Here is a 13,435-nt window from a genome sequence, read left to right on the forward strand (position 1 = left end):
ACCTTTCTTATGTATACATGAGACCATAATGTAGGGAATGAATCTGCAGAATAAAATCAGTTGCCAAAAAGAACAATGTTAAGAAATCCCACTTTGTGAAGTGGAGAATATGGTCATTTCTTACTTCATTGTTGTATCCTGCTTATATTTAGAGGTTGATAGGGCTTTAGTGTTCAGGAGGGGAAGAAAAATACCCTGATTTTTTTTTTTCTTTTTTGATGGTTTGTTCAGTGGGATCATGAAACTGGCATGTCAGTATTGACCGTCTTTTATGATACTCTGAAGTGCAGAAGCCATGTGCTGCAAGATGTTTTTTTTGTATTTTTACTTATAAAATAAAGGTTAAGGCATGCATAAGACAACAGCAGCATCCTCAGAACAACGTAGTTTGTACTTTGTAGAAGTTTTTACCTTGGTGTTCTGAGTAACGCTAACACTTCACAACTGAGATTTTTTGCTCAAAATCGTGGTGTTTAAGGAAGCAAAATTTTAGTTGGATCAACCTGGAGGTATACTGGAGCTTCACACTGGGTACTGATAGTCATCCATTAAACCTTCCCAGTAAACTTCTGTATGGCCATAATGATAAGGGACATTATAAAAACCAAGCCAAACAAATCAAACATGCCTTTGGCAGGCATCTGTTTTATTTATGTGTGACTTTACATAGTGATCTGAAGTAGCTGTATGTATGTAACTTGTTGATATTCAACTGTGCTATAGAGTTCTTTGGGGAATTTTGTAGGGCTAATACTAAGAACAGTGTGGCTTTTTTGTCATATTTCTTGTTGGTTTTGTCATATTTCTTGTTGTTTCAGTCAAGGTATGAATGTGTATAATAGCTGCTATTGGTTTTGTCTAATTTTTTTTTCTACAAGGAACATTTTATTCTTACTTGTTGAAAAAATAGGTTGTTCCTCATAGTCAGGTGGAAGGATGTAAATTGCCTCAGGGAGAACAATCTAACACATTATGAAATGGTGAAATGTGAGTAGCAATGTTGAAAACAGGCTGGGGTGATGGCTGACAGCAAACCATAAGTGCCTGTGCAATGCAATCCAGTGGCAGAGAAGGCCACTTGAATTCTCGGCTGGGTATGCAAAGATGTGTTGCAGAGTGGGGACAAAACTTTGAAATACTTTATACAGTTAAGGTTGCAAAAAAAGTTATGCCTTATTAGGTACAATTTTCAACTCTAGAGACTACCATAAGTGTGTCTAAATTTGCATAGCTTGGAGGCAGCTGTTCCAAAAAATGTGTTGGTTTTGTGTGGTGGTGTGTTTGTTTTTTTTTTTTAAGGTTGTGTCCATCTTCTTACAAACAATGTTACATATATGCAGACAATTTTTTTTTTTTCATACCCCTTAGTCAGGTGTCAGTTAAAACAAAGGTTGTTCTGCGTAGCAGCCAGGCAACAAATGTGGTTGGCTTGGGGATGAGTACAGTAATTCAATGCACAGCAGAGTGGGGTGGCCTAGTGATCAGACTGTTAATAAAGGGACAGAAAAGAACCCTTCTAAGAATGTACGTCATTGATGTTTGTCCTAGGGATTAAAGCTACAGAGAATGTAAAAATACACAATTTCCAAGTTTTTATTTTAAAGCGTTGTGGGTTTTTTGTTTGTTTGGGTTTTTTTGTTGACACTGTACTTGTTACCATCTGTTATTAGATTACTAGGACTTCTGGCTGTTCACTGCTTTTTCTGGTTAGTGAAGAATGAACTCTCTGGTGTTGGTACATAAGTCAGATCTTTTATTTGCTAATAGTAATAGCAAACATCTTAAATTTCTGACATTATTTGTTTCAGAAGCTTAGCAGCTCTTGGCAGTGATGCTAGACCTTCTGAGAGTAGTTTTATAACTTCTGAGAAACTTAAGATAATGTGTATCAGTGCAGAATGAAAGCATATCCTTGTGGGGACTTGCAAGTTTGTTGCCTGCACTTAAGAGAAGTCTGACTGAGGTTGGATGATGATAAGAATTTGCTGTCTAACTTGTTTTTTTGAAACGCATAAATATTTCCTATGACACTTGAATTTCAGACATGAAATAAGAAGGTTCAGATGTGTTCACTCAAAACCAGTTTTGATGATAACCTTTGTCTAAACACCTGTTGATTGTGATTATGTAATACTGTGGATTAGAAATGTGCACATTAAATACGGAAACAGGGAGTTTCACTGGGTTTTGAGGTTCAGACTTCTGGTCACTCCACAGTTTTCAATTTGTCTTAATTTTTCTTGATACTTTATGTAACAAAGATGAACGCCCATAAAATGATACCTTTCTCTGGTTCTCAGACGTGAATGAATTGAAGGAGTGCCTTCATGTACTAGTGAAGGAACAGCAAACTCTGGCCACACAAACTGCTACAACAGCTCTTTCAGCTATGAGGCTAAAGCAGAGGCTAGTTATCCTGGAACGATATTTCATTGCATTGAACAGAACAGTTCTTCAGGAGAATGTCAAAGTTAAGTGGAAAAGCAGTAGTATTCCTCTGCCTGCTGTGGATAAGAAAAGGTAATGACACATGCATGAACAAGCTAATACATTAGGAAAGTCATAGAAAGGTCATCAACCTGTGTGTAAGCACTTAATTTGATTTCTTCCTCCTTGTGAAACATTAGCGGTAAAGAAACTCCTCTTATTTCTTAAGATGGTTTTACGAGGTGTTACCTGTCACTCAGTTTTCCTCCGTGGCTGATGCTTGCTTATAGTGTCTCTGTTCATACTGGTGGGTTTTTATTGTAATACATTGCTGTAGATACTATTCTTTGAGCTACAAGTATACTTTTATTGAGGTTTTCCTTTTGTTCTACTTGGCTAGAAAGTATGGAGAAGCCTATTTCAGAAATTATGCTTATGGAGGTTACATACTTCTAATAATATTAATGTATTTTTTGTCAATATTTGCTCAGTTAAGGCACGTAACAAATTTAAAAATACAAATACCTTAAAGTTGAACATAATTCTCCTTAGCTTGGGTGAGAAATGGTGTAATCATGCATTTTATATGAAACTCTTTCCAGAGAACTAACTGAATAAGAAATCGTCTGATTACTTTCCATGTCTAGATAGCTTATTGACCTAAAAAATAGAAAAATCTATCAGATGAAACATTAAAGAAGCTATTAGGTAGCTGAACAAGGTTGCTGTCTGACAGAACAAGCAATTGAGCGAGGGAAATTTTTATGTTAGGTTGTCTCTAGCGTAAAAAATGAAAGGAGACAGTAAGTAGATACTATGACTAGTTATTATGGGATTGGAGTTCTGACAATATCTTTCTCTGAATAGTCTGTTCTCTGAAAACCTTTTTTTTTTTCAGTTCTGATTAAAAAGAGCACTGGTATATTTAAGTTATCAGATTGCTAAAAGTGCCAGTTTAAATTTTCTCTCTCTTGAAAAAGTCCTAAGCATTTAATTTCTTTCGATGTGAGGTGAAAAAGAAAACAGAATTGTTGGTGTCTTTCTGAGAGAAAGCAGTAGGGAATCTCCTGTCATTAAGTACAAAGGAAAGTTTTCTTAAATTAATGTGGTTTGCTTAAAAAGAAAAGTTAACAGAAATGTGTGCAAGTCTAGTGGGTATTAACAAAAGTTCAAACTATCTCTCTTCCTTACACACACTAATATAGAAGCTGCAAAGAGAGATTCATAACATTGATGCTTGAATGGAAAGATAAGAAATGATAAAACTGATGAAATTAATTATCAATACTTGAAGATTCATGAAAAAAAAGCCTATAAGCATAGTTTATGCAGTCCAAATTAACTAGAAGTATAAACTTCCTGAGTAAATAATGAGTACGTGAAGTATCTTATGTCTGTGTATTTTGAATACACCACCATAATTTCACTCTGAGTAACTTATAGACATCTTTCTGATGGCAGTCAATTATGCCAGTCTAGTTTATTTTTCCTCTGTGAAACTTTTGGATGTTGAGGGTTGAATCGGTTGTTCTTTGAAGCAGCTTAAGTTGAATTTTGGTTGTTGACATTTTGATGTTGATCACCTTCATTCTCAGGAGACAATTACAATTCTCTACAAATAAAAATTGTGTAATTATATATGCGTGCATATAGCAAAATTATAAAATTGTCAAATATACAAGTTATACAAATAATTACTAATATAAATCTATATTATTATATAAATTATATCGAGACAATGCATATATAATTTTATTTAGCCCAAGACCTGTAGGCAAAGGTGTAGAAGGACTTGCACGAGTCGGATCCCGAGCAGCACTTTCATTTGCATTTGCGTTCCTTCGTAGAGCCTGGAGGTCAGGTAGGTCTACTCTGTAGCATATTGCGTATATTTTTTATTAGAAGACAGGTGATGCATTAAAGCATGTGTGTGTATTAAATATTTGCATAGAACTATACATTTATAAATGTTAGATTTGCATAATTGTATGTGGCATTATGCCCAACAACGCTGTTGCTGATTGAAGCCATCCAAGCCAGTCCCAATGCTGTGTTGTGCTGGGATACTTCTATGCTTAGGAAGGCAAATTGGGATTTCATGAAGAGAATGTATTTTTAATGCCAGGTTTCAGAACAGTTACATTTATTATTCAGACAGGGTCAATCCACTGTATTACTACATGATAGTATCAACTTAGAAAAGGAGTTTGGAGCAGTAGTGTGAAGCTTCTCTTTAGTTTGTGTACTTGTCAGCAATTTGTCAAATTGCAGAGGTTGGCAGACTTGTCACCTGTGCCACTTGAACCTAACTGTTTGTCTCAGTCTGCACTCTTTGCTCAGACGGCAGCTGTTTGGCTCGCTCTTTGTCCAGCCAACCCTAGTTCTTCTTCAGATTTCCTCAGCAGATCCATAGTGGGATGAGCTGGTTTAAGAGTTGTCACCTTTCTGAATGTATTTTTTGTGAAGCAGATATTCTTCAGAAGTCTTGGAGTCAAAACGTTCATGTGAAAATTGAGAACTTTGTACATACTATTAAGTAACTTGTAAGCTTGAGGCTAAAAAAAATAAATAAATCCACAAATCATTGTGTACAAAAATTTGTGTAACTTCTGTAAAGATGGGAGTGTAATAGTATTACGGTGTTCCTTAGGTGAAGATGCAGACCTGTGTAGTGAATTGTTACAGGAATCGCTTGATGCACTACGAGCTCTACCAGAGGCATCCCTTTTTGATGAGGGGACTGTATCTTCTGTATGGCTGGAAGTGGTAGAAAGAGCTACTAAATTCCTAAGGTCTGTTGTGACTGGGTAAGTTTCTTTTTTTTGAGCATTGCTGAAGTAGCTGTTAAATGGCAAACTTGCATCTCTTAGCAGCTGATGGTATAAGCATAATAGTTTATGGAAAATTAAAGATTCTTTCCTTTTCTAATGTTGTTGTACAAGCAAGCAAAAAATACATGAACTGTTGAACTGATGCTCTTAAAATATGATTTAATTCCTTTAACCGTTTAAGAAAAATCTGAATTGGAGTGATCTGAATCACTGCATGTAGACTTAACTGAAAAATAGTGTTTCACTAATGTGAACTGTATCTACATGAAGAGTGTTTTGGTAATACAATATAGGTGTACACTTAATTGTGCCTTGCTAGTAGTAAAATAATGTAGACTTCTGTGCATATGAGGGAAAATACACTCATATTGGACTTCGAGCACTCCCCTGCTTTGCCCTGTTATTTAAGGAGACTTAAAGTTACCCTTTTACAATAGTTACCGGAAATTAATTGTCTTTTGAATACTGGAACTACATCCTTATAGTGAATATCATAAAGAATATTTGAATTTCACCTGTGAAGAATGTTTTTCATGTTCTTAGCATGTTTAATAGCCTATAGAGTACACAATGAAGCTTCGGGCAATTTTAAAGCCTAGCTGCCACTCTAAAAATTGATCTTGTGTGAAATGTGTCAGCTTTTCTTCTCAGCTGCTTTCATCACCGCTTTTATATTTTTCTGTAAGTTTAGTTGGTGTGTTGTAGATGCTTTTGGTAAGCAAATATGTATTGTTTCGAATTACTTCTTAGTTAATGTATATTGTTTGACTATTAAATAGAGATGTGCATGGAGCTCCCAGTACCAAAGGTCCAGGAAACATTCCATTACAAGACCAGCACTTGGCGCTTGCCATATTGCTAGAACTGGCAGTGCAGAGGGGTACACTAAGGTGAGAAGCATGAGCACTCTGATTTTTAACCATCACTGACTGTTGGAATGGCTTGAGCAGTGCCTGTCTTCAGTTTTCATGGGTTTGGGTTTAACATAATAATTGTGGTTCAGGGCATATGAACCTTTTCTGTAAAGCAGTGGTGATCAAGATCTTATGTTAGCTAGATTGCAAAATCCATTTTTGATATTTTGATAATCTGTTTAAAATGTAAAGCCATGATGTCTGATATTGCTAAACTTCAGAATGTAGAAAGTGAATTGTATGGATAACCTAAAATAATGTTTTTAGGAATGCTAATTAATAGAGGGTGTAAACTTCCTCTTTCAGCCAAATGTTGTCTGCAGTTATGTTGTTGCTTCAACTTTGGGATAATGGAACGAGGGAAACAGATAATGAGCGATCTGCACAGGGTACAAGTGCACCCCTTCTACCTTTGCTACAAAGATTTCAGAGTATAATATGTAATAAAGATGTGCCCAATACTGAGGAAGAGATTCAGGTACTTACCCTTGGATTATTTGAAAGGGGCATTATGTTGGTATCAAATTTCATTTGGATGGCTAAAATAATTATAAAATTATCCAAACAAAATTGGCAGTATGTTTTCCATGCAAGGTGTTTGGTTTTCATGCGTACATTTGAGTTTCTTGAGGTAGGAGGAAGAATGTCATAGTATCGTTAGAAGTAAGCTTTGTGTTTCAGAGTTAATGCTTTTGTGATAATTAGAGATGTGACCAGTTAACTTTTCTGCATATTTGGATTGTTTTTATTTAGTTGTGTTTGAAGTTAATTGAACTATGACTCTTAGTGAATATTATTGAGGTTGATAAAACATAGTGAATGAGTTTTTTTAATGCTTGTAACTTTTTATTATATTCACAATCTGACTATATTTTCTCAATGTGTGTGTTTGGAATTTTCCTCTAAGAAAAAGGATGTGCAGAGTTAATTTGGCTTTTCTTAAACTTGTGCAACTCAGCATGTCTAAAATGTATTGTGTATCTGTATGTGTAGTGACATAGAAATACCTTGAATAGTCTTCTGACTGCTCTTTTTTCTTTTCTAGCTCCTGACTTACCCTCTGAGTCCAAATGAAAGTTTTCTAAGGTATCTGACTTTACCACAGGACAATGAGCTAGCGATTGATCTGAGACAAACAGCTGTAGTGATCATGGCCCATTTAGATCGTCTAGCCACCCCATGTATGCCTCCACAGTGTAGCTCTCCTACATCTCATAAGGTAACTGTTTGCAATGTCAAATTTAGTAAGATATTTTTCCTGAAAGTGTAACTGATTTTCAGTTTGGAAGGAAAACGACTCCTAAGATTGTTCAAATTTCCTTTTGAGTTTGACAAGGTAAACCTTGAGTTGCCTAAATTTATCTTACCTGGGTATCTTTTATTACATCAGTGCTCCTTCAGTCAACCTTGGAGTACAATTCTATGGTTTGTGAACCATTCTTTCTTATCACAATGCTATGGCTAATTCTGCCATATTTTGAGCTGTTCCCTGTGTTTATCAGAGTAAATACTCAAGACTGGACTTTGTAAATGTTAAAGTTCTGAACTTGAAAAAATCTCTGAACTGTAGATATTTATAGATTATTCAGTACCAGACTAAACTCAATATGATGCATGCAAGCATTTATTTTTGATATCTTCTAATAGGTAAGCTTTACTGACTACTGCCGGTAATGGCTGACACAGAATTGAGTATATTTGGCATATAAAGGTTTAAAAAATAATCTGCTCTTTGCATTTCATTAAGTTGCATATTTCTAAATTAGTACTTACGGAATTTCTTATTTTCTAGGGATCTCTGCAAGAGGTGATTGCTTGGGGTTTAATAGGTTGGAAATACTATGCTAATGTGAGTGGTCCAATTCAATGTGAAGGACTCGCCAATCTTGGTGTTGTGCAGGTTGCCTGTGCAGAGAAACGTTTTCTAATATTATCTAGGAATGGACGAGTTTATACACAAGCATACAACAGCGATACTCTGGTGAGAGTTTTTTACATGTTTTTAAAAATGTGTTCTCTTCTGTATTACTTCGTAGCTTAAGTCTGCTCCTTTAACTATTTACAGTATCTTGGAAGAGTAGATGGAGACATGCTGATTTTTGTGAGCTTTTATATTGTTGTTTTTGAACTTTCAGAAATAGTGGTTTTGATCTCTTGTATTGATTTGATGAAATGCATCTATTTTCTGTAATTTCTATCAGGCTAGAGGTTATTAATACAATGATAATTGCTTTCATTGGTATGCTGGCCTTGGTAACAACTTTAGAAATTGGCAGATGTGAAAAGGAATTTACTTCAGTGATGTAACACTGCCCAAACTATGTAGTTTCTCAAACAAAACTATACTGTAACAGAAACATTTGTCACTAAGATTTGCCTGTAAGATTAAGATAAACATCATCTTCATATATACTGAAGACCCTACAAGGATGGGAACAAAATAACTTCAAAGCGTTGTTTTTATAAGACTTGAATAGCAGATTGGAACTTTTTTTTCTTTATACCTTCACCTCATTAATTTGAGTGCACAGTTTTGATAAAGTCTTAGGAAAACTGTACCTAGTTATTCTGTATATAAGCAAGTGATGGAAGATATAAGCAGTTTTTGTAAGTATATTGCTTTTGCTTGGTTCACAGGGACCACAGCTTGTGCAGAGTCTAGCTTCCAGAAATATTGTGAAGATAGCAGCACATTCAGATGGGCATCACTATCTTGCTTTGTCAGCAAATGGTGAAGTTTTCTCTTGGGGTTGTGGAGATGGTGGAAGACTAGGCCATGGGGATACAGTGTATGTAATAAAAAGAATTATAACGCTTATCTGACAGTGTTCTGAATTCATAGTAAAAACTATTTAGTTGTGCATATAAACACATTCAGAATTTGACATTTGTCTGTTATTGAACAGAACTTGCATTCTCCTTGCATGTTTTCTCTGCATGTAATATTTCCAGTTCTGTATTAATGCTACTTTCTGAAATACCTGTAGATAGACGGTGTAGTAGTGGTTGCACTGTTATTAGGCCTTTTATTCATGGTTTTATGAATCCACAACGCATTTTCTCTAGAAACATTGACTCAAATGTCAGAGTGGGGTCATCATTTCCTATGCAGTCATGTTTCATATATTATTCCTTTTTTCCCCTGTGGTAAACAATAACATTACTGTCCTGCTTTTGTGTAGGAGCAGCCTTCTACAGGGGTATTCTGTAGGGGTGGTACCTCAATGTATTTTAGAGGTTTTAAGTGTCTTCCCCCAGTGCTGAATTCTCTATAAAGCAAGGGAGTTGCTACACAAGGGTTAGCAGTGTTGTGAAATTAATTGTTCTGTCATGAAATTAATTGTTCAGATATAATAATTAAAGAAAAGAGAATATTTTTTTATAACAGACAAACATTTTTTAAAAAACACTGCATTAATTTAATTGGAAATAGAAATCATAGTTGTCAGACATTCTTTCAGTGGTTTGTATGTTGTTAAACAATCTGAACTTAATTTTTGGCTTAGCTGTATTTATATCTTGATATTACTAGTCCCAAGTAAGGTTTGCAGGTAGAATTGCAGAAATTGTTTTCTAACAAGTATGTCACACCTTTTATTATCTACTCATCACCTTTTGTGAAATATGTTACCTTTCTTTAAATAGCCCTCTGGAGGAACCTAAGATGATATCTGCTTTATCTGGAAAGCAAGCTGGGAAACATGTTGTTCATATCGCATGTGGAAGCACCTACAGTGCAGCCATTACTGCTGAAGGAGAGCTATATACATGGGGACGAGGAAACTATGGCAGGCTTGGTCATGGTATGTTACTTGATATCTTGAAGTAAGTTTGTCAAAGAATTGTTTAGTACCTGTCTCAAATGATGTTTTATCCAACTTACCTAAAGCTGATTTGAGAACCATATGTGGTTTCACATGAATTGAAATAATTATGGGAGGGATTGTCTCAAAACTACTAAATTTCTGTAAGTTATGTGAAAATAAGCAATCGAGTGGAGAAGAAAAATCTACACTGTTCCCTTCCTTGTGAAGCAAAGACTATTTCATGGGTTAAGCCCATATTAGATATCTAAGAAACCATATGGGAGCTTAGTCATGATGCTCAAATCTGAAAGCAAAACCAAACCAACACCCCGCCACCCCCACACAACAAAACACCCAAAAGCAAACAAAAAAAACCCAAACAGAAGAACCTACCAGACATTGTTGGTTTTGCTTCTCACAGAACTACTTTGTTTTGAAGGTTCCAGTGAAGATCAGACCATCCCAATGCTGGTCACGGGGCTGAAAGGACTCAAAGTTATTGATGTGTCCTGTGGGAGTGGAGATGCTCAGACTCTTGCAGTTACTGAAAATGGTTAGTAGCAAAATGTAACTTAACAGTTTAATAAATAAGCTTACCTTTTCTTCCATTCACTCTGAAGATATTTATACTGCAGATATGCTTATTTCTAGTGGCTTGAGTTCTGTAAGAATTTGAAACTGTAATTCCTTTTGGGGAAATATGTATGTGCAGATATATTTCCATGCATAGATATGCAATATATTTGTTATGAATATGCAAATATATATTTCCATTTATGGTCTATATATTTAAAATACCCATGTAAATGTATACACACAAAATATTACATATATGTGCATACGTGTCTAAATTTTATTCATTATTATATAAGTGCAAATAACTCATATTGTCACAACAGCCAGAATTTTAAGTAGGAGAGTTGTCTGTGTTAACCCATGGGAAGTGCCAAAGAGGGGCTGTATTGAAATTCTGCTTCCCAGCATCCCTGAGCGAGGTGCCTAGGGTGAGACAGATTCAAAACCTGAATTTCACTGTGTGAGGTTAATCCCTGAAGTCATCCCTTAGAAAGCAGATAGTTCTTGGAAGCTAGTTGTTCTTTTAAAATATAGCTGGTTATGTTGATGTGCAGTATTTAAAAGCTGAAAGATTTGCTCATCCAGGAAATGGAAACCCATATTTTTTTATTTTTATTTTCCCCCTCTTGGTCCCCTTCTTGCATGCTTCTATTGCTTATCAGAGTATCTTAGAGACTAGCTTATGCAAATAGGGAACGTAAATGCATCAGAATGTAAAACTAGACTTTCTTTTTTGGACATGCATGGGTTTACCATTCTTGAACCATAATTTTACTTAATGCAGATGCAGAATGACTTGACTATTTCTAAGATCCTACATCAGGGCTTAGATTTAGTAGTGTATTTCAAAAGAACACTATAGACAATGGCACTTTCAACTTCATTTTGTGAAATGGTTGAATGACAAGAACTGAAAATTAAGAAAACAGGTTTTGCAGACAATTTGGCCATTTGATTTGGAAAAAAATTTTGCAAGTTCTTACAAATAATGCCTTATAATAAAAGAAGGCAGTTTTTAACTGAAGATCACACTACAGGCTTGACTTGCAGTAAATCCTATACTTCATATGTTTTTAAGAAGGACTTTCTGTACACTGATGAATTCTTAGTGCATGTTATGTGTTACACTTTTTATGTTTAGTTTTGCCAACATGAAAACTTTTCAGATTTTTTCTTCCTTTTTTCATGAACAATTAGAAATTAATTTGTAACTGCTATTCTTAAGTTACAATTTGAAAATTGTGCTTATTATAGAATCTCAGATTTTAAAGAACTTGCTTTTTAAAACAGATAACTTCATTACATGAAAAAGCAATGCAATATTTTTTATTTTCTTTTTTCTTGATTTAAAGGCCAAGTGTGGTCTTGGGGTGATGGAGATTATGGAAAACTGGGAAGAGGAGGCAGTGATGGTTGCAAGACTCCCAAGTTGATAGAAAAACTTCAAGATCTGGACATTGTGAAAGTACGTTGTGGGAGTCAGTTTTCTATTGCTTTAACCAAAGATGGCCAGGTCTACACCTGGGGAAAAGGTGACAATCAAAGACTTGGGCATGGAACGGAAGAGCATGTTCGATATCCCAAACTGCTGGAAGGCTTGAAAGGTAATTGTCAGAGCTTGAAATATTCCAAAGTTCTTTTTGCTGTTATTGGAATTTTTTACCAGACACTAATGATCTCAATTTTAATGATGGTACCACGTACTCTCACGTTTTATGCTGGTTGCATTGAAAAAAGTAATAGTGCACACTTCCCATCACTTCTGCATTTATACCTTTAAAATTCTATCAGACTTAGAGACACTATGACTACCTTAAATGCTGCTTGTCTTGTGTTCTCTTTATTCTTCTTGCTTTTCTGTTATTAGGTTCACAGAAATGCTTATTTAAAACATGTATTTTTGCATTGTCATGCAAATAAATATATATTATACATACGCTTCAATTAAGGCATGTGAATAGAATAAATGAAAATCACAGGCAACAGGTAATGTTGTTGAAGTTGTGTTCATGCCAGTACTTTTGACTAGTTTGTAACAGTGAAGTTTATTTCTTGAGTTTGTGAGAAACCTGAGGTTCTGTAGGGAAGGATGAGGAAGAAACCTCTTTTATTGCTCTATCTTTCCTAAAATTGTTACTCTCATATGATGAACGATCTAACTGAAAGTAACTTCTGAACTCATGACTACGATGTAACTTTACAGTCTCTGTTCATAGATGGGGAGATCTTTTATTAAAACTTTCCTGAAGAAGTATCTACATAGAAGGGATACAAAACAGAAGATTTTTTTAAACTTGTAAACTTTTGTACTTAAGCTGTCTCTTAAGAATCTTTAAATATTTCCTTGGTTTTTCTTTTGCTGTACTCTTCCAATCCACTACTAAGGCAAAGGTGAGACTCTTGATGTCCATAATGTGTTCACAGTTAACTATGGTTGTAATTAGTACAGTTTTCCTTACCTCTGATACTTTTCTGTTAATGATTGCAATCTTTAAGTTATATTTTCAATATTTGACTTCCCTATCAGGAAAAAAAGTGATAGATGTGGCAGCTGGATCTACCCATTGTTTAGCACTGACTGAAGATAGTGAAGTGCATAGCTGGGGAAGCAACGATCAGTGTCAACATTTTGATACTTTGCGGATCACCAAACCAGAGCCCGCAGCTCTCCCAGGGTTAGACACAAAGCATATTGTTGGAATTGCTTGTGGGCCTGCTCAGGTGAGTTTTATTTTTGAATTGTTAATTACAATTTGTCTTTTTCTCTCACTGAGACTAGTTCTGTACACTAATCCCAGTCCCTTTTTCTGTGCTTGCATGACTTTTCTTATTGTTATTTCTTATTCTGAATAAATGAAGGCTTGCAAAAAACTAATCCTGT

At 35.2% G+C, this 13,435-nt stretch overlaps 1 protein-coding gene across 6 annotated transcripts in view; it reads left to right on the forward strand.

Moving 5' to 3' along the window:
* Positions 1–13,435, forward strand: part of HERC2 (HECT and RLD domain containing E3 ubiquitin protein ligase 2) — a 115,724-nt gene that overhangs the window by 28,432 nt on the left and 73,857 nt on the right. For 5 of the 6 annotated variants that reach the window (XM_069769976.1, XM_069769974.1, XM_069769975.1 and 2 more), the window contains exons 5-16: positions 2,301–2,520; positions 4,188–4,288; positions 5,078–5,234; positions 6,038–6,148; positions 6,479–6,650; positions 7,218–7,391; positions 7,965–8,153; positions 8,810–8,961; positions 9,818–9,975; positions 10,418–10,531; positions 11,907–12,158; positions 13,082–13,275. In XM_069769976.1, coding sequence (XP_069626077.1) covers positions 2,301–2,520; positions 4,188–4,288; positions 5,078–5,234; positions 6,038–6,148; positions 6,479–6,650; positions 7,218–7,391; positions 7,965–8,153; positions 8,810–8,961; positions 9,818–9,975; positions 10,418–10,531; positions 11,907–12,158; positions 13,082–13,275 — 1,994 coding nt within the window. The remainder of the gene's footprint in view (positions 1–2,300; positions 2,521–4,187; positions 4,289–5,077; positions 5,235–6,037; positions 6,149–6,478; positions 6,651–7,217; positions 7,392–7,964; positions 8,154–8,809; positions 8,962–9,817; positions 9,976–10,417; positions 10,532–11,906; positions 12,159–13,081; positions 13,276–13,435) is intronic. The other variant, XM_069769972.1, reaches the window with a different exon arrangement.

This window comes from Haliaeetus albicilla, chromosome 25, assembly GCF_947461875.1.
Source record: "Haliaeetus albicilla chromosome 25, bHalAlb1.1, whole genome shotgun sequence".
NCBI lineage: Eukaryota > Metazoa > Chordata > Aves > Accipitriformes > Accipitridae > Haliaeetus > Haliaeetus albicilla.